The 21,479-nt window shown below is 38.5% G+C and overlaps 1 protein-coding gene across 1 annotated transcript in view; it reads right to left on the bottom strand.

Annotated features, from left to right (window-relative positions):
• GASK1B (golgi associated kinase 1B) overlaps nucleotides 1–11,935 on the bottom strand; it is a 43,741-nt gene extending 31,806 nt beyond the window's left edge. Inside the window, exon 1 of the mRNA XM_044680667.1 lies at nucleotides 10,765–11,935. Coding sequence (XP_044536602.1) covers nucleotides 10,765–11,653 — 889 coding nt within the window. The 5' untranslated portion in view covers nucleotides 11,654–11,935. The remainder of the gene's footprint in view (nucleotides 1–10,764) is intronic.
• Nucleotides 11,936–21,479: the final 9,544 nt, after the last annotated feature.

The following is a 21,479-nucleotide window of genomic DNA, read 5'->3' as shown; positions in this document are numbered from 1 at the left end:
TTTACTTAACTGTAAATAGTTGCAAAGCAGACTGGTCAAGGTTCCTTGCCCTACAAACTTTGGTGGCTTTATATTACTTCTATTATTGAATCCAAACTCCTGGACTTCCTAAAGCTTAGTTTTGTATAGTCTTGCCCCAAGCTATCTCTCTTGCTTCACTGGCATTACTCTCCATCCTAGTCTTTCCCATGGAGCCAAAGGGGTCTTCTCGCTGTTCTCAAACATGATATTCTATCTCTTCTCTGTGTCTCTGAATGGTTTGTCCCCCATGTCTGGCATGCAACCTCTTCTCATATCTGTTTCACAGAATCCTTCAAATCTTACAAAATAGCTCCAACACTGTCTTCTCCAGGAAGTCTTTCCTGATTCCCTCAACCACTAATGCCCAATTATTTTCTATTGCTTCTATATTCTGTAAATTAAACATAAATGGCTTTTATTATCTCTGTCTTTAGAATTTAGACTCTTTGCTAATAGAGACTGGAGATTTTTTACTTTTTTGTTTTTTGTTTTGTTTTGTTTATTATTGCAAATGCCTTCCACCTAGTACATAACTTCAAAGCTTGGTAGAGAGAGCTCTGGGCTTGAATTCAAGAACACCTGAGTTCACTTCAGTTTCAGATCTTTACTAGATGGGTGACCCTGAACTAGTCATTTAATCTCTCCTTTCCTCAGACTTCTCCTCTGTAAAATAAGGGGTAATAATAACATCAACTTCCCAAAGTTGTTGTGAGTTTCAAACCAGATAACATTTATAAAGTACATGGTGCAGAACAGGTGCCATAAAAAGTTAGCTAGTAGTAGTGGTAAGAACATAAATGTTTGTTGACTGACATTCAAGTTTTTGTGGGATTGTTCTTACTTTTGAACTGCAGTAGGTGGTATAGCAGATTGAGTCCTAGATTCGAAATCAGGAGAGTCTAAATTCCAAAACTGCTTCAGGCACTTACTAGATTTACCATGGTAAAGTCATTCATCATCTTTTGGTCCATTTTCCAGCTCTAAAATGGGGGTGATAATAATAGTACCTCCCACACCAGGTTGTTGCGAGGATACAAATGTTAATAACTTCTCATCAACACGGTAAATGTCCAGTGTGAAAAAATGCCTCTAAAGAAGCAAATGGGCAGCTTCCCTTTAATATATATTATTTCTTAGGCAGTTGCCTTGGTCACCGAGTGGTTGAGTAACCTGCCATACATGGTATAATGGAAAGAATGTGAGATTTAAAATCTGAGGATCTGTGTTTGAATCTCAGCTCTGCAGCTTACCAACTGGATTACCTTGGGCAAATCACTTAACCTCTCTGGACCTCAGTTTCCTCCTCTGAAAAATGATGAAGCTGGGCTAGATGACCTCAGCCATCCCTTCCAGCTCTACATCTATGATCCCCTGAGCCTGGGTCTCAGTGCAAGATCTGAACCTAGGTCTGGCTGAATATCCAAGGTCAGTCCTCTGTCATTTAAGCCATAAAGCAGCTTAGTGAGATTCATTATTTTTTATAATAACTCATTTTTTTAATTCAGAAAGAAGAATCAATAAGCTCACTGTCCTTTGCCTGACTTTCACATCCATATCCTTTGCTTTGAACATTGGCTCTTAGATTACACCAAACTCTCGGTGAATGCTAAACATGTTGGATGTAACCGAGAATATTCATGTCTGCTTTTCCCAATGAGCAGATTTAGTTATAGAAAATCCTAAGAGCTTTCATCAGAAGTCCTTTTTACCACATGTGCCAAATTCCCAGCCTCTGTTTGAACAAGACAAATTAGAAAGCGACAACATTGCTCACCGCCCTTCATTAAAAAACAACTTTGCAAAGCTCAGGAAGAGAAATAGATAAGGACAAATGAAAACTATGGCAAATTTTCATTATAGAAAATGAGTTCTTTGGGACTCTGAGGCAATTGTCAATAATCCATTACAGGGTCCTGACGATAATGTAGCTATTCCCTAATTGTGGATGGCAATTGTCAATCCATTATGTGGCTCCAATGATAATGGAGTAGTTCCCTAATTGTTGATGAGCTCCACAGTATCATCTATCTCTCTTTTTCTACAGTGCTTATCACAGGCAGACTGACATTTAAACAAAAATATTAGGCAGGAGCATAAAGAAGCAGATAATCTCAGCACCCTTCTTTTGGAAAAAATGGCAAACTTGAGGGTGATCAGGAGGGAGGATGGTTTAGACTTTCAAGATTCAAAAAAAATGGGAAAATAAATTTAGAGAAATTTCAGAGATGAGATGAACTTTGCATCTCCTCATTCTTGAGCCACAGGGATTTGGGCAAATCTTTGGACAGTGTATTGAAGCCTGGAAGAATGAAAGAGATGAGTCTTTTCCATGGTTGAAGAATTAATTAAATCCTAAGAGGTCAAAATGATGTATGTCACCAGAATCGGGAACAGGAGATCAGAATAAAGACTTTTGTCTGCTGAAGCAAACATGTAGGCTTTAGCCCACTTTGTGACAGCAACCAGTATATGTTAACATTCCAGCCTGAGTGAGATATGCTTCTTTCACTTTGCCAAAAGCATCATCGCAAGAAGAGGAGACCATTCTCTAGCCATCTACAAATGGAAAAGAAGTAAAAAAAAAATCTACCCCCTGCAAGAATGATGTATTGAGTAATGCCTCAAAAATAGCCACCCAGTGATATAATACATTTGCAAACATGAATAATCTGGAGTTCATGAAAGAACTGGGGTGTGTGGTATAGGATGGGATCTGGTAGGAAAGAACATTTGACTAGGAATTGAAGGATCTGATTCAAGTCTTGGTCTCACCACTAACTTGGGGAGTGGCCAAAGGCAAAACCTTTAATCTTTGTATGTACCTGTTTTCACACATGGAAAGTAGGGGAAAGATAACTCTTGTTCTTACTCATGGGGTGTTTGGAAGAACAAATAAAATAATAGCTATAAAAGTACTTTTGGAAATATATGGATCTAGGAGGAGGATTTTATGGTCATTATTTAAAAAATGTTTTAAAGGATGGTATAATGGTTGGAGAGCCAAGTTAGGTTTAAATTTGACCTCAGATATGCCTTAGCTGTGTGAACCTAGTCAAGTCACTTAACCCCAAATGCCTATCCCTTGTGGATTTTCCTAGAATTTATACTTAGAATTCATTCTAACACAGGAAGTAAGAAATTGAAAAAAGAACAAGAAAGGATAGACAAAATGCTGGAAGTGCCCCCCCAACCTAAGCAACTAAGCCCTTTAGTCCATAAGGGATATTGGAAAATTTAGTATACCTTGGTCACAGATTGCTTCGATGCATTCAGATACATTTCCCCAATTATAAATGTTCCTAAGCAGTGTATGATGAATTCATGGTTTATCCAGTTTAGGAGATCTACAGAATATTCTTATAAAAATGGCCAAAGAAAAGGAGTTAAATGCTCCATTATATTTTCTTTAAAAATCTGAAAGCAAACTAAATTATCTGCTTTATTTTTAAAATGAAATCATGTTCTCTGTTCAGAACCTGGCCCACCAGGCAAGAACTTCTGTTCTCCACATCAGTCTCTAACTTCTTCCCTGGCTATGGAAATTCCCTGGCTTCCTGTGTTTCAATTTTTCCCCTCTGCAAAATGGAAGAAAATACTTAACTTCAAAGAGGAACATGGCATAGTCTCCATGCCAGACCTCCCCAAAATCATCAGAGTAGAGACCTTGAGCAGACAAATGAGACTTTACTGATATTAAAGTCTTTTTCCTTCCATGAGACCTTTTCTGATCTCTTCTTTCTTGCCCTTGAAATTTCTTTGTATTAGTATATACTTTGTTTTTCACTTTTGTACACTTTTTATAACCCCACCATTCCAAGTAGAATGTACATTTCTTGAGGATAGAGACTCTTTGGCTTCTCCTGTCATAGCCCCACCACCTAAGTCATATTCGATGCACTTATTATACATGTAATGAATTATTGAGTGAACTTTGCCTCCTTGAGGGCCTGAAAGGCAAAGGTCCTCTGGTTCTGGTTCCCTAGTGCTAAGAAACAGCAGAAAGGTCCAGAACAAAGGTATGGCCATTGTCTGTGACAGAAAACAACTTTATACAAAGTCAAACTGCAAATTGCCTGGACCCAATTAGGTCAAAGTAGTTTGCAAGTTTGGGGGAGACGCCATGTTTCTGAACATATTGCAACATCAGGGCTATTTTCAAAACCTCCTCTATGTTCTTCTGGACTCACTTGTCAACCTGGAAACCATATGAGCCAAGACCAATCTACAAGATTCTCCTTTTCCCTCTAACATCACCTAGCTACGGATCGTACTTTTATCAGAACCTACTTAGGTGAGGGAAGAAGGGGAAAGTAAGGGGAAAAAATCCAGGATGATTTTCTCTTCGAACATAACGAGAAAGTGTATGACAGGTTGGGAAACAGTGAGATTCTTGATAGGAGCTTGTGGGGTGCCTGTGGTTTGTCAGCTAAGCAGCCGTGACATACAGAATTCCTAGAACTGGCCACCTTCATTTAACATGACAGCTCCATGGCCATAAAGCCTCATCCTAAAAATAACCCATGCATCATGTATCTTCCATGCTGGGCATGAAAAATAGTGGAGTGCTTCAAGTCGGCCCTGGCTATACCCCTTGAGATTCATTTACACTGTTAAACAGAATACTAGGGGAAGCTTTGGCAGTGTTGCTAAATAGTTCACAAAGGGGGTGAGGGGCGATATTTTAATTTTCCCATGTTCTTGGTTTTCACAAGGCCATCCATCGTCAACTTTATCTTTTCTTAATTCAATTTCAAGCTACTTGAAAACATTTTTGTTTTTCAAAAAATCATCTGATATTAGAAATGTGAAAGGAGGCATCAGATGAACCTTATCATGAGCTCTATAGAAGCAAGTACGCTGTCCTTGATTTGACACCCACCAAACGACAGTTTGACTCATACATGTGGCATACTGTAACATGGTCAACATTGTTGATAGCATTTTGTTTTCTATGCCAATAATACAAGGAATTCAAGCAAATTCTGACTTTTAAAACTGTATTCTTTTAAATAAAACACATATTTCTAACATTTATTTGCCTTTCTTCCTAGCATATAAGTATCATGAATAATGAATGCCAATGGATTAAATTTATATGAGAATAGGTAGAAAAAATGAAAATATGGTGGTAGTAGATGTAGTAGAAAAAGGGCTGGACTTGGAATTATCAGACCTAAATTCAGATTCCAGCTCTGAGTTGATTCCCAATTGTTTGACTTTGGGAAAGGTATTTTAGCTTCTCTTTCCCTCTGTTTAGCTATAAAATATGAAGGTCAAACCAAATTTTGTCAGGAGTCCCTACTAGGAAATCTATTATCCAATCACCTCTCTGACCCTAAAATAAAAATCTTCATTTAATAAAATGTGTAAATCAAGAGGAGGCAAGAGTTTTGGCTCAAGCCACGGAAATTTAGTGGACATTAATAGTGCATGCAGTCCTTTAAGCAGCCTGAAACAGCCAGGTTTGACATGTAATTGATGAGAAAAATTAGTTAAAACAGGGAATTCCAGGAATTTCTTTCCCTGGTCCCTTTACCCCAAATGAATTCCTCTCTAATCTAGTCCTAACCACTCATACGCCAGCTTTCTGGTGTCCCAAGGATAATATTATCAGAGATCTAAAGCTGGAAGAGACTTCAGTGGTCATCTAATCCAACCATCTCATTTTACTAAGGCCCAGAAAGGTTAATGAGCTTGTCTAACATACAAGGGTACAAAAGCAGTAAGCATCAAAGGGGGTACTTAAACCTACCTCATCTGACTTTAGAACTCCTTCCAGTACACACACGCACATGCACGTGCTTCAAATTGCTTACCCCGGGTCCCAAAATTGCAAGTTATAGTTGTATGCCACGGATTATAATCCCTAAAGCTGATTTCTAACTGGAATTCTCTCGTGCTACAATTTTACAGCTGAAGATGCAAATGCATCATTTCAAAAATCAACTTAAAACATTCTCCTTGAGGCTGAATTTCAGTTCTTTTGGTAAGCTAGTGAATAAACAAATGTAGGATGAAGAATTGTCTAAAGGATGAGATGAGGCAGGATGTAGAGGATAGAAAGCTAGCTTGGAATCGGGAAGCTCTGACAGGGTAACTTTGGGTAAAGAATTTATCCTCAGGCTCCAGGGAAATCTCTGAGATTATAGAATAGATTTTCTTACCTGGAGTTCTCTATGCCAATAAAATCATGGGTTCAATACGAGGAGAAACAGATAGACAGGCAGACACACATATGTACACACAAAGAAATCTGCTCAGGGGCAGCTGATGGGTTTTATAGTAACCATAGCCGCCTCCTATGATGCCAAGTATGATGCTTTCACAGTTTTCCTTCTTCCTTTCATTCAGCTTCTGAATAAAATATATCCTTTCTCTTCTCTGTGATAAAGTCAGGGTCATATAACTCTCAGAAAAAGAACTATTAAAAGGAACTGGGCTTATTTTCATTGCGTGTGTGCACTTGTAAGCATATGGATACATAGAAATCTAGGCAGCCTAGTGGATAGAGTGCTGAACTTAATTAAGGTCAGAAAGTTCAGGTTCTCCCTCAGAACCTTATCAAATGTGTGACAGACATGCTTCAGTTTCCATATCCTTAAAAAAATTCTCTAATTTCTACCCTCTCTCAAGCTATTCTCCCTTTCTTAGCAAAATTCCAAGAAAACATCTTGCCTTTATTCTCTTTCTTCTCACTCTCTTCATAATCTTTTGTAGTCTGACTTCTGACATCATTGCTCAACTGAAACAGCTTTCTCTAGTTATCAATAGTCAGTTGTCACTAATCAATGATCAAGATGATCAGTTGTCAAATCTAATGGTCTTTTATCATTTCCAATATTTTTACCCTTCTGTGCAGTTTTTTTAAATACATATTTGTTTTTGTACCCTTACCTTCCATCTTGGAATCAATACTGCATATTGGTTCCAAGGCGGAAGAGTGGTAAGGGCTGGGCAAAGGTGGTTAAGTGACTTGCCCAGGGTCACACAGCTGGGAAGTGTCTGAGGCCCAATTTGAACATTGGACCTCCCCTCCCTAGGGCTAACTCTCAATCCACTGAGCCACCCAACTGCCCCATGTGCAGTTTTTTGATACTGTTAGCCACCCTTCCTTCTGGATACCCTTTCCTCTGGATTTTCATGGCGTTACTTTCCCTGGTTCTCCTCCTACCTGTCTCATCATTCCTTCCCAGTCTCCTTTGCTAGGCTATCATTTATATCATGCCCTCTGTGAGTATTCTCAAAATTCTATCCTAGGACCTCTTCTCTTCACCTGAATATACTTTTTGAAGAGCGCATCACCTCACAAAGAACATGATTTTTTAAGTCTGTGCTGAGGATTCTGAGGACTACATTTCCATTTTCAGTCTCTTGAATTTGGGATATTTCAAATTGGATGGCTCAGTCATCTCAAATTCAATATGTCTAAAACACAACTAACTCACCTTCCCCTACTGATCTACCCTTCTTCTAAACTTCCCTGTTTCTCTTGAGAGAATCATCATCATTTCAGCTACCTAGACCTGCAGTCTCACTGTTATCCTTGACTCCCCATTTAATCTTTTTCAATGTATATATCCAAACAGTGGCCAAATCTTATAATTACTTTCTCCACACCTTTCATCTTTTGTCTTCTCCTTCTCACTTAGTTATCATTCTACATCGGGTCAACATCACTACCTACCTGGGACAGTGAAATAAACTTTCAATTGGATACCCCACCTCAAGTATCTCCTCACCCTAATCCATGTGTTACAAAGCTGCCAAAGTTATTTCTCTGAAGCCTGTCACCTTCTTGCCACCACTATCTACAACTCAGTGAAATCCAATGGCCGCTGACTACCTCTAGGATCAAATATCCATTTCTCTGTCATTTTAAACTCTTCATAACCTGATCTTTTTCCATTCTCTGACTATATTATTCTCCTCTATGAAATCTGTAGTCTGGCAATGTTAGTCTATTTTATTGTCCCTCACCTACATAGGTTCTTTCTCCCACCTCTAGGGCATTGCACTGGTTATCCTTCATATCTAAAATGTTCTTCCTTTTTCCCTTTAGAATCATAGAATCTATGATGTCCCTTAAGATTCAACATAAGTACCATCTTTTCTAAAAGTTCTTTTTCAGTTCTTTTAGATGCTGAAGTCTTCTCCTCAAAAGTACTATAAGGAGGCAGCAAGGTGGCTCATTGGATAGAGAGCCAAGCCTGGAAATGAGAAGTCCTAGGTTCAAATCTGGTCTCAAATACTTCCTAGCTGTGTGACCCTGAGAAAGTCACTTAACTCCCATTGCCTACCCCTAATCATTCTTCTGTCTTAGAACTAATATATAGTATAGATTCTAAGAAAGAAGTTGAGGGTTTGTTTGTTTGTCTGTTTGTTTTAAAGCTACAGCAAAACTACTTGGGATTCATTGATTCATCTTGTTATGTTCCAATTTATGTATATACGTCTTTCCCCCATTATATTATAAGCTCATTAAGAGAAGGAATTCTGTGTGCCTTTTGTTTGTATCCACAATGCTTAACACAGTGCCTGGTATATGGTAATTGATTTATAAATGCTTGCTGATTCATTGATTTATTGAATTGCTCAATTTTTGGCCACAGGAGAAAGTGCCAAGACCCCTGCAGCTGGAAGGTACTCTTTGTCAACATATAATGATTAAATCCTCCCTATTGATCCGTTTATGACCCTGTCCCTTGCTTTATATGGAAGATTTCCCTCCTTCATAGAATGAATGATGCTGAAAACAGTAAGAGCATCTTCATTTAGCATCAATCCTGAAAAGTGGTATTATGATCCAGGGTGAGTAAGCCCTAATACACCAGTGCTTTTTATTGCTTTGTTTGCTGGACCAAATCCAATTTGGACAGGAGGGCCCCCCACATTCTGCCACATTTGTCAGAAGACAAGAGTATGACTCCATAACTCTAGAACATACTGACATCAAACAAGGTTGCCAGGAAACTCCCAGCTCCAAACAGCTGCCTCAAAGGATATCTATTCTGAATTCAAGCTACCTACTCCTAAGGTCTTCTAGAGTAGCAATTAAGCTCTGGAACTCATCTTCATAAAAATTATGATTTTTTCAAATCATGATCCTCTGAGATTCTCCCCAAAATGTATCAGAACTTCAAGGCGAGATGGTTAAAGGAAGGAAGGGACCCAGATCTGATCTAATTTAGGGTCTTTGAAATATTCTAACTCAGTCCAAGTTCAGTATAGACTACCTGGGTATAGTCTTGTACTCCCCCCCTCAAAAAAAATCTTGACCATAAACATCCTACTTTGAATCAGCATTGTAGAACCACTTCATGGGTCAAATTTGTGGTCTGATTGCATCCCATGGACTCTTGTGGCAGTGACATAGTGCTCTTACCTATGGTTTTCTCCATATGCAATGATTAGGTCCTTCCTGGATTGTACCAAAAGGTTATCCAACCCAGACAGAGGGTCCACTCCACCTCCAGAAAAAATTACAAATCTGGAATCACTAATGAAAGGGACTTTGGGAGGTAAACTAATTCATTCTCTTGCTTTTTAACTACCAAAAGTGGTCCAAAAAGGAAAACTACCCTGTTTTTAAAGGCTACTACCTCATAGGACAATAAAGATCAAATGAAATAATGTGGAGGCAAGGGTTCTGAAAATATACATATATGTGGAAGAAAAGACTGCAATAAGGTCCCCATATCAATTGTTGGGGACTGGGTTCCCAGGAGTGTCAATGGCCAGTCCAGCCATTCTACACTAATATTCTTCAATGCATCATTGTGGCATGGAGATAGTCTTGTTCTTTAAAAGATTTATACTCATGGAGCACAGTGTACCAAAGAGGAAGGCATCTAAGACTCTAGAGTCCAAAATCACCAGTTCAAATCCACATCTAAGACTAATACATAACCTTGGGCAAATAATTTCACCTTCTTGAGCTTCAATTTCCTCAGGTATAAAATGAGGTTCTATGACTCTAAAACCCAGTCTGACATTCCGTTGGAAAATTCAGGCAGGAGATATTAGTCGAAAAGGTCTTATGTTAGCCCAATCTCAAGTTTGGAGAGGTTCATGAGTAAGTTGGCTTCAAGCAGATAAGTTTTTCAGACACAGAAGCTTTCCAACCCAGACTTCTAAATGATGGAGGCATTCTCCTTGGCACCTGCTAAAAAATAGTGTCCACACTAGAAAAATGACATCTTTGAAAGATTTAAGCTACTTGATGTAGATTTGTTCATGTTCTTTGATGGTTTAGTCTATTAACATTTCCAGAAAATTCATCTTTGTACCTTGCTCAACTCTCCTGCACTATAGATTGAACTTAATTTTCTCCCATTCTATCTTGGAAAGGTGTTCAATAATCTTTAATATAAAAACAACGAACTCTGCTCCCAGGTTGCTCATTAGAGCAGACACCAACCCTTCCTCTCTGCCCTCCCAAATTGCCACTGGATATAATAAGACATGAGAATTAGACTGAGATCTCTAGGGTTACCCAATTAACCAATATGGGGTCATTTTTTTTCCTTCAGAACCAAACTTCTCTGAAACTCTCATCATCTACTAAGATACTAATGAATGGTAACTCTACAGAAAGAAATTCTGCAGCTGTTGCTGCGGGCCAATGGAGAAATATGAGCGGGGAAGACCATTTACAAAAATAAAGAGAAAGACAGAGAAGGGGGAAAAAATCTATTCAAAGTCCCAGAAGCTCCAAAAGGATCAGTAATGTGGAAAAAAAGTTACCTTGAATGAACTCAGATTTCCTGCTCACAGATGGCAGGGTTCTGTTAAGGCCCAGGATGCGGTCCAAGTGGAAAGCAAACACCTCGCTCATGTCCAAGGGTCTCTTAAGCAAAGCACAAGGACTGGTGCCACAAGAAGGCCATTTGTTCTTTGAGTTTCCCTCCAGCACCAACAAGCGAGCTCCAGGCAGGGACGGCAATTCTTGGATGTCTCCAATAGCGCTGTCAGCCAGTAGGCGCATCCCATGGATGTCTTCTTTGCTCAACCATGAGGGGGCGCTCTCACTGTATATCCTAATGTTGCTCTCCGAGGTCCTGGGCAATTGGAGGTCGGGTCCCTGGGCCAGTCTCCAGGTCTGCCCCCAGTCCCTGCCCACCTGTTCCTTACGCGGATGCCCAGGGACCTCGACATCTGCTGCCAGTGCCAACCCGTGGGGTTGCGTGGATGGCTTGGTCCACATCTCCTGTCTCTGGGTTAAGGAGCCCAGGGCATATTTTTTCCTCCGTTTGGGCTTCACTGTACCGCGAATGTTAGCAGGCTTGCTCCTCTTGGAGCGTAGGGTGATATAGACCACATTGGGTTGCAGGGTGGTCCCGTTCCCTTGGCTCTCAGGGGGTGCCAGTGTGCCATCCAAGGGCAGCTCCAGGAAGGATGTCCCAGCAGCATCCAGGTTCCACTGGGGGTCCTTTTCTGGTGCCCTTCGATGCTGTGGTGACACATGCCCAACCTGGCTCACCAGGAAGCCCAGGTAAAGAGCACAGGCAGTTCCTAGCAACAGATTCCTCCTGGTCCTCGGGCGCCTGCTACTCCAAAGCCTCAGCACCCTCGGGATGCACAAGGAGCAGACAAACCAGTTTATGAGTTGGCCTGGCTTGTCTGGGCAGGTCATTTCTCCGGTGCATCCGCATGGTGAAGAGACTTTAAAGCCGGCTGACTGCCCCAGCTGCGATGATACATGCTTTCCAGCATTCAGCAGACCCTCTTCTTTGATTCCTAAGTAGTCTCCAGTGAGCAGTGGAGGAAGGAAAAGGTTGGTGATGGGGCTGGGAATGTTTTAATGACTGTGCCACTCGGCCACAACAAGCTCCTGGCTTCTTATCAGCCTCCCCAAGGGAAGTGTGATTTGTTTCTGAGAATGAATGGAAACAGAGTTAACTGAGTCACCAGCTCAAACCACTCCAGTTCCTCCCTTCTCCGAGGAAAGGAGATGAAACTGACACTCTTTTCCTTTCATAAATATACCCACTAATTGTTGAAAAAACAAAACGGAGAAGAAAGCAATTGAAAAATCCCAAGATTCAAGTGCAGATATGACATAAAGCCGTTCCCAAATCCAAGTTAAAATAGAATACCCACATCAAAGACTAGACTGCCACTGCCAAACCAAAATCATTTATTTTTGTCCTGAATGTGACTGTCAAGCACTTCTCTTTTTAGTTCCAGAAAGTATATGAGACAAGTAATGGACAGTTTCTTTTCTTTTCTCTTCTATTTTTTCTTTTCTTTTCTTTTCTTTTTTCTTTTTTTTTAGATGTGCTGCTGTGACAGAAAAAATAGTCCCATATATAAACACTTAAATTTTCAGAAATATACAATCTTTTTCTGCTGGAACATAGGTTTCTCAACATCTTCTTCATTACCTTACAGTGAAATAGCTTGGTATAGCCTGAAGCCACATACTATGATCGGTTACATTTTTCTCCTATTCAGTCACACAAAAATCCAGCTGGTTTTTTGAAAAAAAAAATAATATATATATATATGATGGTTATTACTATTATTATTCCTTTCCTATTCTCCAAAACTAATTGAAAGAAAATAAAAGGGAACATTGGCCTAATTTTCTTTCCGTTTATTGGAGGAGAAAAAGTAATAAGCAGTCTTACCTAGGCAGCTGGTCCCATGCTTTGCTCAGGAAAGTGGAAGTCCCTGACACTAAGGCAAAGAACTTTCTAAAGGCTGAAGTAGAGCACATTTCATGGCCAAGAGTACTCCACATTTCAAATGTTTCCAGGCAGCTCAAATGCCACCCCCCACTTTGAAAACTTGATAAATGCAAAGACAATTGGTTATATGAAGGCTATTTAACCATACCCTCTTAATAACTTCATCTCTCTTTTTATATGCATATTATAAAAGACAAAACGTCTTCTTTGAATTGTAAAACAAAAAGCCCCACGGGATAGACTAGGTTTCATTTGAAAGCACATTCTACCATTTCTAACTCCTGGGAGCCCTCTAGTGACCTGCGAATAAACAGTCAGCAAATTTCAGCCGGGCAAAATTAAAGGGATCAAAACTGTTTTCTAAGTCTTTTGGAAGCATTTGCAGGGGAATAAATGAATTGTTTAGGTCAGAAATGTCACCAGGCTCCATCAGCCATACCTACCTGGTGATGATGTCCCGGGATTAAGAACCAGCAAGATTGCCAGAAGAGCTCTGCTTCCCTCATCATCCTGCCACTTACAAGAGGAACTCTCTCTCTCCCCAACTTTAGTCCTGGAGAAGGGGGTGGGGGGAAAGGAGTCCAACTGTAAGTGAAGAGAGAAGACCCAGACCAAATGAAGAAGCCAGACGAAATTAAAAAGCCAAGAAGCAGTGAGCAGCAGAGCTAGATATGAGCAGGGAAGGGGCATGGAGAGTATGCACTTATACCCTGGAAGAGTTCACATGGAGAAGTTACGGGATGTTTCTGATTGGAGGCTTCCAAGAGTAAGTCGGTGATTGGTTTGGAGAGTTTGCAGGTCTCAGCTCAGAGGCAAGAGTTTGTTAACCCGGGGTCTCTTCTAGTACTATTTCTGAGAATGTCAAATAGGAACTGAATACAGGAGGGTGTTAGGAATTAAAAAAAAAACAGTTTATGGTAAGTAGAGTATGAGAGAATAAATAAAAATCCTTCAGATTAATGTAGTGAACATATTCCTAAATATTCCTGATATTTCAGCACATAAATAAAAGGGATGTCTAGAAGAACTGAAGAATACAAAGGAAAATGAAATAATGAACACAAAAAATGGTAAAATTCCAGTATATTTGGCAAGAAGGCAAAGGATTATTCTAGCCTATATAAACTTTTCTCTCTCTCTTTAGTTAGTTTGTCCAGTAGAAGGAGGAAGAGGATGGATTCCATTTTTACAGCAATCAGACTGGCATGTTCCTGTAGGTTTTGGCAGAGAGATTAACTAAACACACATTGTGAATAGCTGATTTTTACACCCTTTAGTCTTATGCCCCTCCTCCCTCTCTATGTCTCTGCCCCTGTCTCTGTCTGTCTCTCTTTCTGTCTCTCTCTCTCTCTGTCCCTCTCTATCTCTGTTTCTGTCTCTCTGTCTCTGTCACTATCTGTCTCTGCCTCTCTGTCTCTCTCTTTGTTTCTGTCTCTGTTTCTGTCTCTCTCTGTCACTCTCTTCTGTCTCTCTGTCTCTGTCTCCCTGTTTCTCTCTGTCCCTCTCTGTCCCTGTCTCTCTGTCTCTGTCCCTGTCTGTCTCTGTCTCTCTGTGTGTCTGTCTTTGTCTCTCTGTGTGTGTTTGTCTCTCTGTCTGTCTCTCTGTCTCTCTCTCTCCTCCCAAATCTCGTAAAGTACACTCACAAAAGAACTGTATTACTATGTGGAGTGAAGAAATCACTATTTCACCACTGGAAAAAACTATTCAATGATTTTCAGATGTATTTTTAAATGTTTTAAAATAAAAAGAGCATGACCCCTTTAAGAATTAAAAGCAAGCTTGGCAGAGGCTAGACTGGAAAGTTCAATAGACTGTTCTAGCTGATAGAAGGAGAAAAAAAAAACAAATAAACAAAAATCCTTCAGGAGAAGTAGGAAAGAGATTTGAGTGAGTTAGTAAATTTAGTTGCCAGAGAACATGTTATCCTGGTTGAAAAAATAGCATCAGAGTCTGCAAATGCAGCTGTGACATAGTTCCATAATGTTTCTTCTCCATGTCATAATTTTTTATAGATTTAGAACAGAAAGGGGCCTCAGAAGGCATTGAAATCCAAACCCCTTATTTTTCAGGGAGGGACACTGAGGCCTAGGGTGGCTTCAACTTGAGCTAGGTAGTATATCAGGCAGGTATAGAATTGGAATTCAGGTCTTCTGAATCTACAGTCAGAACATGCTGCTCCACTTTGAGGGCAACCTAGGAGAAACGACAGAAACAAAGTATTTTTTTCTTTTGGGAAATGAAAAAAAAACAACAGATCCATAGAAGGCAAGAATGAGAAAAGAGTTTTCAAAAGTCTAATGGAGAACACTCACAAGATAAATTAACACCCTTTCCCCCATTTGTCTCAAACAAATAGTTAAAGGCTAATATGAAGTTACCAACAAAGGCAGAGACAAAATTGAGCAGAAATTTCTTAATAGCTCTGACCCTAAGAAAAGGTGGGTGAAAACTGTGAGAATATCAGAATTAGATAAAATAAAAATGTCAAAGGCTAGTCTTTCAGCTGACCCAAATATTTTCTTATTTTGTTTGCCTATTCATTTAATGAGCCCTTATTAACACCTACTATGTGCTTTTTTTTTTCTTTTGGTTTCTGAATCTCTTAAAGTGTATTCACAAAAGTGAGCCAGACAAAGATTGCTAAATCTAGCTATCACAGTAGGGAGAGCCCTGAACTTGGGTTAGGAAAACTGGAATTCAAGTATGTTTTCAGACACTTTCTAGCCAGGTGATCCTGGACAAGTCAGTGTCTACTTGCCTAAATTTCCTCATCTATTAAATGGAGATAATAATAGCACTTTACCTCCCAGAATCATTGGGAGGAAGCAAGGATATAATGCCTGTAAAGTACTTTGCAAACCTTAAGACACTCTCTATAAAATGATAGTGTGATATTATAACCACTAAAGCTTGCAAAGCACTCTAGACACATTATCTTGATTTAATCCTTTCAAGTGCCCTGTCAGGGAAATGATATTAGGAATTCTCCACTTACAGATGAGAAAACTGAAGCAAATAGACATGATGAGGTCCTAGAGCTAGTTAACTTTGGAGATCAGATTTGAGCCTGAGTCCTCCTGTCTCCAATTCCAAGTATTCCTACCTAAGCTGACCTGCGGATTCAGAACATCTATATTCTAAAAGCAGTTCTGGTCCTTTGGAGGAAAACTGTGGAGGGTTCCCCAGCTCAGAAGATAGCTTAGGGCCAAGGATTCTTCTTGGTTTGAGTAAGCCTGCCTTAACTTTGACTTATGAAATGAAGACTGCAAATCTGCTTCTTCCAGAGTGGAAATCATTATTTCTCTCACCCTTTCCATTAGGAAGATATGTTTTCTGATTAGCCCCAGGAGAACTAGAATAATGGAGCCATGCTACATCTGAAGAAGATATAGAGAAGAAAGAAATGCCTTCTCAAGCACCTGCACACAATGAGAGGTCCTGACATAAGTGACATAAGTGGCTATCGTGAAGGGATGGGAGAGAGGAGACACACTGTTTCACCATAAATAAACATGGAACTACCAGCCTGTCCAGTCATCTAAAGTCTCTTCCATTAGAGGGAGAAACAAAGACAAAAGTTGCTAATGTGACTAATAAATCCAAGGGTATAACCAAAGAGCACCAAAGGAATTTTTACCAACTGCTGTGCACCTCCTTCCTTAATTTTCTCATCACTGGTAAATTCAAATATGCTTAGTTACTACCTTGAAATTGAATTTGTTGGGGCTTTTTATCTCTTTCTTTCATTTACTCTTGAATATAAAACAATGTAAGCACCAGTCAGGAACCTTGCTTGTCAGCTTGCTATCTTGGCAGAGCTGACTGGCTCATGGGTCGACTTCAGGTGTGTCTTATCCTGGATCAGGGCAAAAGAAACCCATGTGGCAGTGTCACCAGATGGCATAATATCTCAATTTTAGCATTCATAAATTACAATGATATTAGTTCTTAGTGTTTGATGGTGAAAAGATTTTCATAAATATCTTTGAAGTTCTTTTCCATCTTTCATCCATTCTACCTCACCTAGTTTCATCCTTAAATGCTCAAGTCGTTTAGCTTAATTGGCTTTTAATCAGAAAGTGGTGTTAATTCATCTGTATTTTAACATTAAGACCCAGATATGTTTGTAGAGGCAGTGGAAATGTCACTGAAGAAAGAAAAATGGAAAATGAAGCTGAACTTAGGCAAATATCTGAATAGGGGAGAAAATGCAATTTCAAAAGCACTGAGGAAATAAAATCTCAAGGTGTATGAAAAAGGGAAAGATGCTCAAAGAGTAGGAAAAGTAATATAATACCTTATTATTAGAAAAAAAGTGAATGAAAGAATAACAATAGTTATCAACCTCAGGAGAAAAGTTTATCCAAATGACATTGTGAAGGCAAACAACTTTGAAAGAATTAAGTACTCTGACCAAGACAGTGACCAATCACAATTCCAGAAAACCAATGATGAAACATGCTATCCACCTCTAAACACAGAGATAACAGTTTCAATATACAGAATAAGACATACATTTTTACATGGCTATTGTGGAAATTTGTTTTGCTTGAATATTTGTATTTTACAAATGTTGTGTTTTGCTTTGCTTTTTCACTTTGAGTAAAGAAGATATGAAGATAAAAAATAAGTACTTATAAATTGAAAAAAAATATGAGAATAATCTGAATGCATATCGAGGGCATCCTAAATATACTAATTACATATTTATATTATACAATAAATATTAGGTAATATATAGTATAATAATATACTAATTAGAAAGGAACAGGCAGTTTTTTGCAAGTGATATTCTATATCAACCCAAATCTTTTCCATCACACAAGGTGGCAAGAACCCAATGCTTATTGTTTGTTGGCTACAAAAAGAAATGCTTTTAGGACTATAAAATGTTCTTTTAAAGATTTTCCCATACATAAGGCAAAATTTTTTGTGATTTCTTGAAAAAAAAAGAGTTACTGTTTTGTAGTAGACAGAGGGTTGATTTAGGAGCCAGAAAAGATTCAGGTTCCAGGCTGTTTACCACACACTGGCTATGTAGCAAGTTGCTTAATTTTTCAGGGCTCTAGGCAATTCTCTAAATTTAAAAATTGCAGAGAAAGTGGCAACATGTATTGGTAGATGTTCTTCCCTATTAGAAGTCCTTGTAACAGTGAAATGGCATAGGCAGTTCCTATTCCCTATTCCTGCAAAATAATGATTCTCTGTCCAAATCAGTGGAGAATGAATGTTATTCAGACTATGATATAATTGATAGCATTTATATAGCACTTTAAAGTTTGCTATGCACTTTACCTGTGTGATTTCATTAATTGTCATTATTTTGCTAGTACTGTTGTAGGTGTAAGAGATGGAACACTAGGGTCTCCAAAACTTTCCAAATGAGTATTATTGAGAGGATGAAGTATGATTTAACCACTGCATAGCCTTTATGCTCCATTGGTGTTCTAGAGATGTCAAGAGAGAGTAAGAAAAGCACAGAACATTGGGTGGACTCCCTCTGATGGATTTATAGGAGGACCTGGACAAGATGGGCAGGAATGTGTTGTTGATAATCTGCAAGGATGAAAGGACTAAAGAGAAGTTCACAGATGAACTGATGTAATGGAGTCATACAAAAACACTCTTGACCAGAGTTCTGTTCTGAGTTGGAAAATCAGTATCTGTTAGATAGTTAATCCCCTGGATGATAAAGCCATGGACTTCATTTGTTGGAGAGTGACAGAACTGAAGAAACCAGCACAGGAGCTAAGCTGTAGGAGGCAGAGGAAGGAAGAATGTTAAGGATGTCCTATAAACATTGATCTCCTGCTATTGGGCAGCCACAAAAAGAGAAATCAGAGAGTATCAAGATACAATGCCTGGAGCCACTCAGAGAACGAGAGGAAAAGAAAAACATGGCAGAGATAAAGATTATAGGGAAGATATAACTACAGTGAACAAGAAAATCCTGGCTTTCCTCTTTTCTGGTACTATATCCAGGGTAATACAGTAAGTCATGAGGGTTTGTAGAGAATTGACCAGGGAAGGGATGAATCCCTTGACCCTATGGTATGGTGAGCCTTGACCTTTTTTGGGTTGTGAACCACTTTGGGGAAGTCTATAGACCCCTTCTCAAAACAATGTGTTTAAGTGTATATAACCAATTACGTATAATTACAAAAGAAACTAAATCTATTGAAATAAAGTTATCAAAAATATATTTTTTACATTCTTGGACCTCAGGATCACAAAATTTTTTTAAGAGGTCAGAAAAGGGTCCTTTCTGAATGCACTAATTTGCAAGCAAAGCCATATTTTGCTTTGTAATTTGTGAGCATGAAACTAGGAAGACATAAACTGATGCAAAGTGAAGTGAGCAGAACCAGAAATCATACATAGTAACAGCAATATTTTAATAATGATCAACTATAAAGACTAGCAACTCTGATTAAGACAATGATCGAGGATAATTCCAAAGAACCCAGGATGAAAAAGCTATCCACATCCAGAGAGATAACTAATAAACTCTGAATGAAGATTAAATCATATTTTTTTTCACTTTCTTTATTTTTCTTGCTTTTCTCTTTGCCACATGACTAATATGGAAATAAGTTTTGAGTGATACATAATTGATGTAGTGCTTACTTTCTTAATAAGTGAGGGAGGGAAAAGAGTGAGGGAGAAATTTGAAACTCAAAAGGTTTTTAATAAATGTTTTTAAAAATTATCAACATATAAAAACAAAAACAAACACAAACAAAAAACTTAGAGCTTGTACTTGTAAAAGAAGATGGTAACTTCTTCTGGAGGGAGTGCCTGACTTTGAAATTCTTGGATTCTGAGCTGGGTCAAGAAGATAGAAGAATGAAAAGTTCCCAAAATGTTCCTTAGACACCCAAGTCAAAAAGAAAACACTTGATACAAGAGTTATCCTCAGACTCTTTACTGAGATCCTGACCTTTCATAGGCCAGACCCTTTAGACTAGGTTCCCAACAATGATTTCTAATCCCTATGTTGTATCTTTGACAATATGTTCCAATATCCTAAATTGAGTTCCATATTTGTTCTAGCTACCAGATATTTTTAATTTAACTCCCTTACCTAAACCTTTTTACTATCATATTTTTAGTCTGTCTTCCTGGACATGACTCCTCTTGGGAATGTTTAATATCAGACTTAATTCAGGCGGTTGACACTCAAGAACCAGGGTGATAAAAAAATGTAGAAAATAATTTGCTTTTAGGTCTAAAAATTTTCTTCAAATTTTGTTCTATGTTGAATATCAATTTAATGAGAGCAATTGGCATTTCATGAGTATGCTTATTTTGTTAAGGTATAATTTAACGGAAAAAATGGAAATGACTGTGATATGTAATTAGACTCTCAGTTATTTTATGTTTCAAGTAAATCCTACCAGTTTTATTCCTCTTAGCTGACCTTTGTTCCACTGATCATCTTTTGTCCTCCAAATAGCTACTGTAATTCTTTTCAAAGCTATTCTTTTCTATGTAAGCTCAGATTCTTTCACACCAACATACTACATTCTTTTAGTAAATTTAGGCCTTATTTTTCTATAACCACTTTGGATATGATATCTCATTTCAGTCAGGGCATTCTCCCATACATACAAATGAAAAAGCAATATTTTGGTCTATTTATGGTCCCCACAGATAGGCACTCATTTTCCTTTTTTCTTCCCTACCATAAGACAAGTCTTACCTAGGAAAGTTAGACCCAAGAACAGCTCTCTTTTCATTATTTTCAGTCCCTCTTCCTATCCTTCATAACACTTTCATCTTTAAAAAAGAAAATCTTGTTAGCACTTTGTTTACCATCCTGTATCAAAGAAATCTCTACAAATGAGTTTCCATACTATGGATAGACAACAAAGGAAAACTTAAATTATTCTTAAAAGGAGGGAAAAAACATTGTCCTATGAGGTAAAGGAGGGGCAAACCAATTTTTCTAATCTCAGAACTGGAGTTTTCCATCAACTTCTCTGACACATCCTTGGGAAGAAGGGACAAATCCTTATTCCCACTCTACTCCCTAAACCCACAGAAGTTTCTTATTCCTACTCCTGCAGGAATTTTGTTACCCCTCTTTTTTGCCTCAATTTATTGAACTGCAAAATGAATATAAGACACGTGCTTGGTTCAGTGTCTACCCCATAGGAAGTATTAGATAAATGTTATTTATTTATTTAACTATTCATGTATTTATTTGTTATTGTTGTCATTTGTAAGAAAAAGCAAATGTGATTTGGTACTAGAATGTTCAAGTTTAAATACCAAATCTACCACTTACTAAGTCTTAGTTTCCTCATTAAATTAAAAGGGTTGAGGTAGATGACTTTTTTGGTTCCTTCCAGCTCTGAAGTTTACAATTCTATGGTTTTATCCTACAGCCAGTGTGATCTTGCTTGGAATAAAATGGATAGAATCTTGGTACTGTTTTGCTAGAACACCTCCAACATTAAATCTTAATGTGTCAATTAAGTTCCAATCTACAAAATACTCCAATAGAAGAAGCATTTCTTAAACTCTTTCTATGTTCCAGGCACTATGCTACATTCTAGGGGAACAAAGACAGAAAGGAACACAGTCCCAATCTTCAAAAAGCTTACATTTTACTGGAAAAGTTTATGGTGTATAGGTCACACATAGCAAGGCTTCGCACTGTATACACATTAGTGAATATTATATGCCTCATCAAGCCAGAGAAATGTCTTTTTAACCCATTCAACCCCAGTGGAACAAAGCAGTTTAGTCTCCAACTTTCTTCCA

Source organism: Gracilinanus agilis, chromosome 6 (assembly GCF_016433145.1).
Source record: "Gracilinanus agilis isolate LMUSP501 chromosome 6, AgileGrace, whole genome shotgun sequence".
Lineage (NCBI taxonomy): Eukaryota > Metazoa > Chordata > Mammalia > Didelphimorphia > Didelphidae > Gracilinanus > Gracilinanus agilis.
This window is presented reverse-complemented; position numbering and strand designations above follow the sequence as displayed.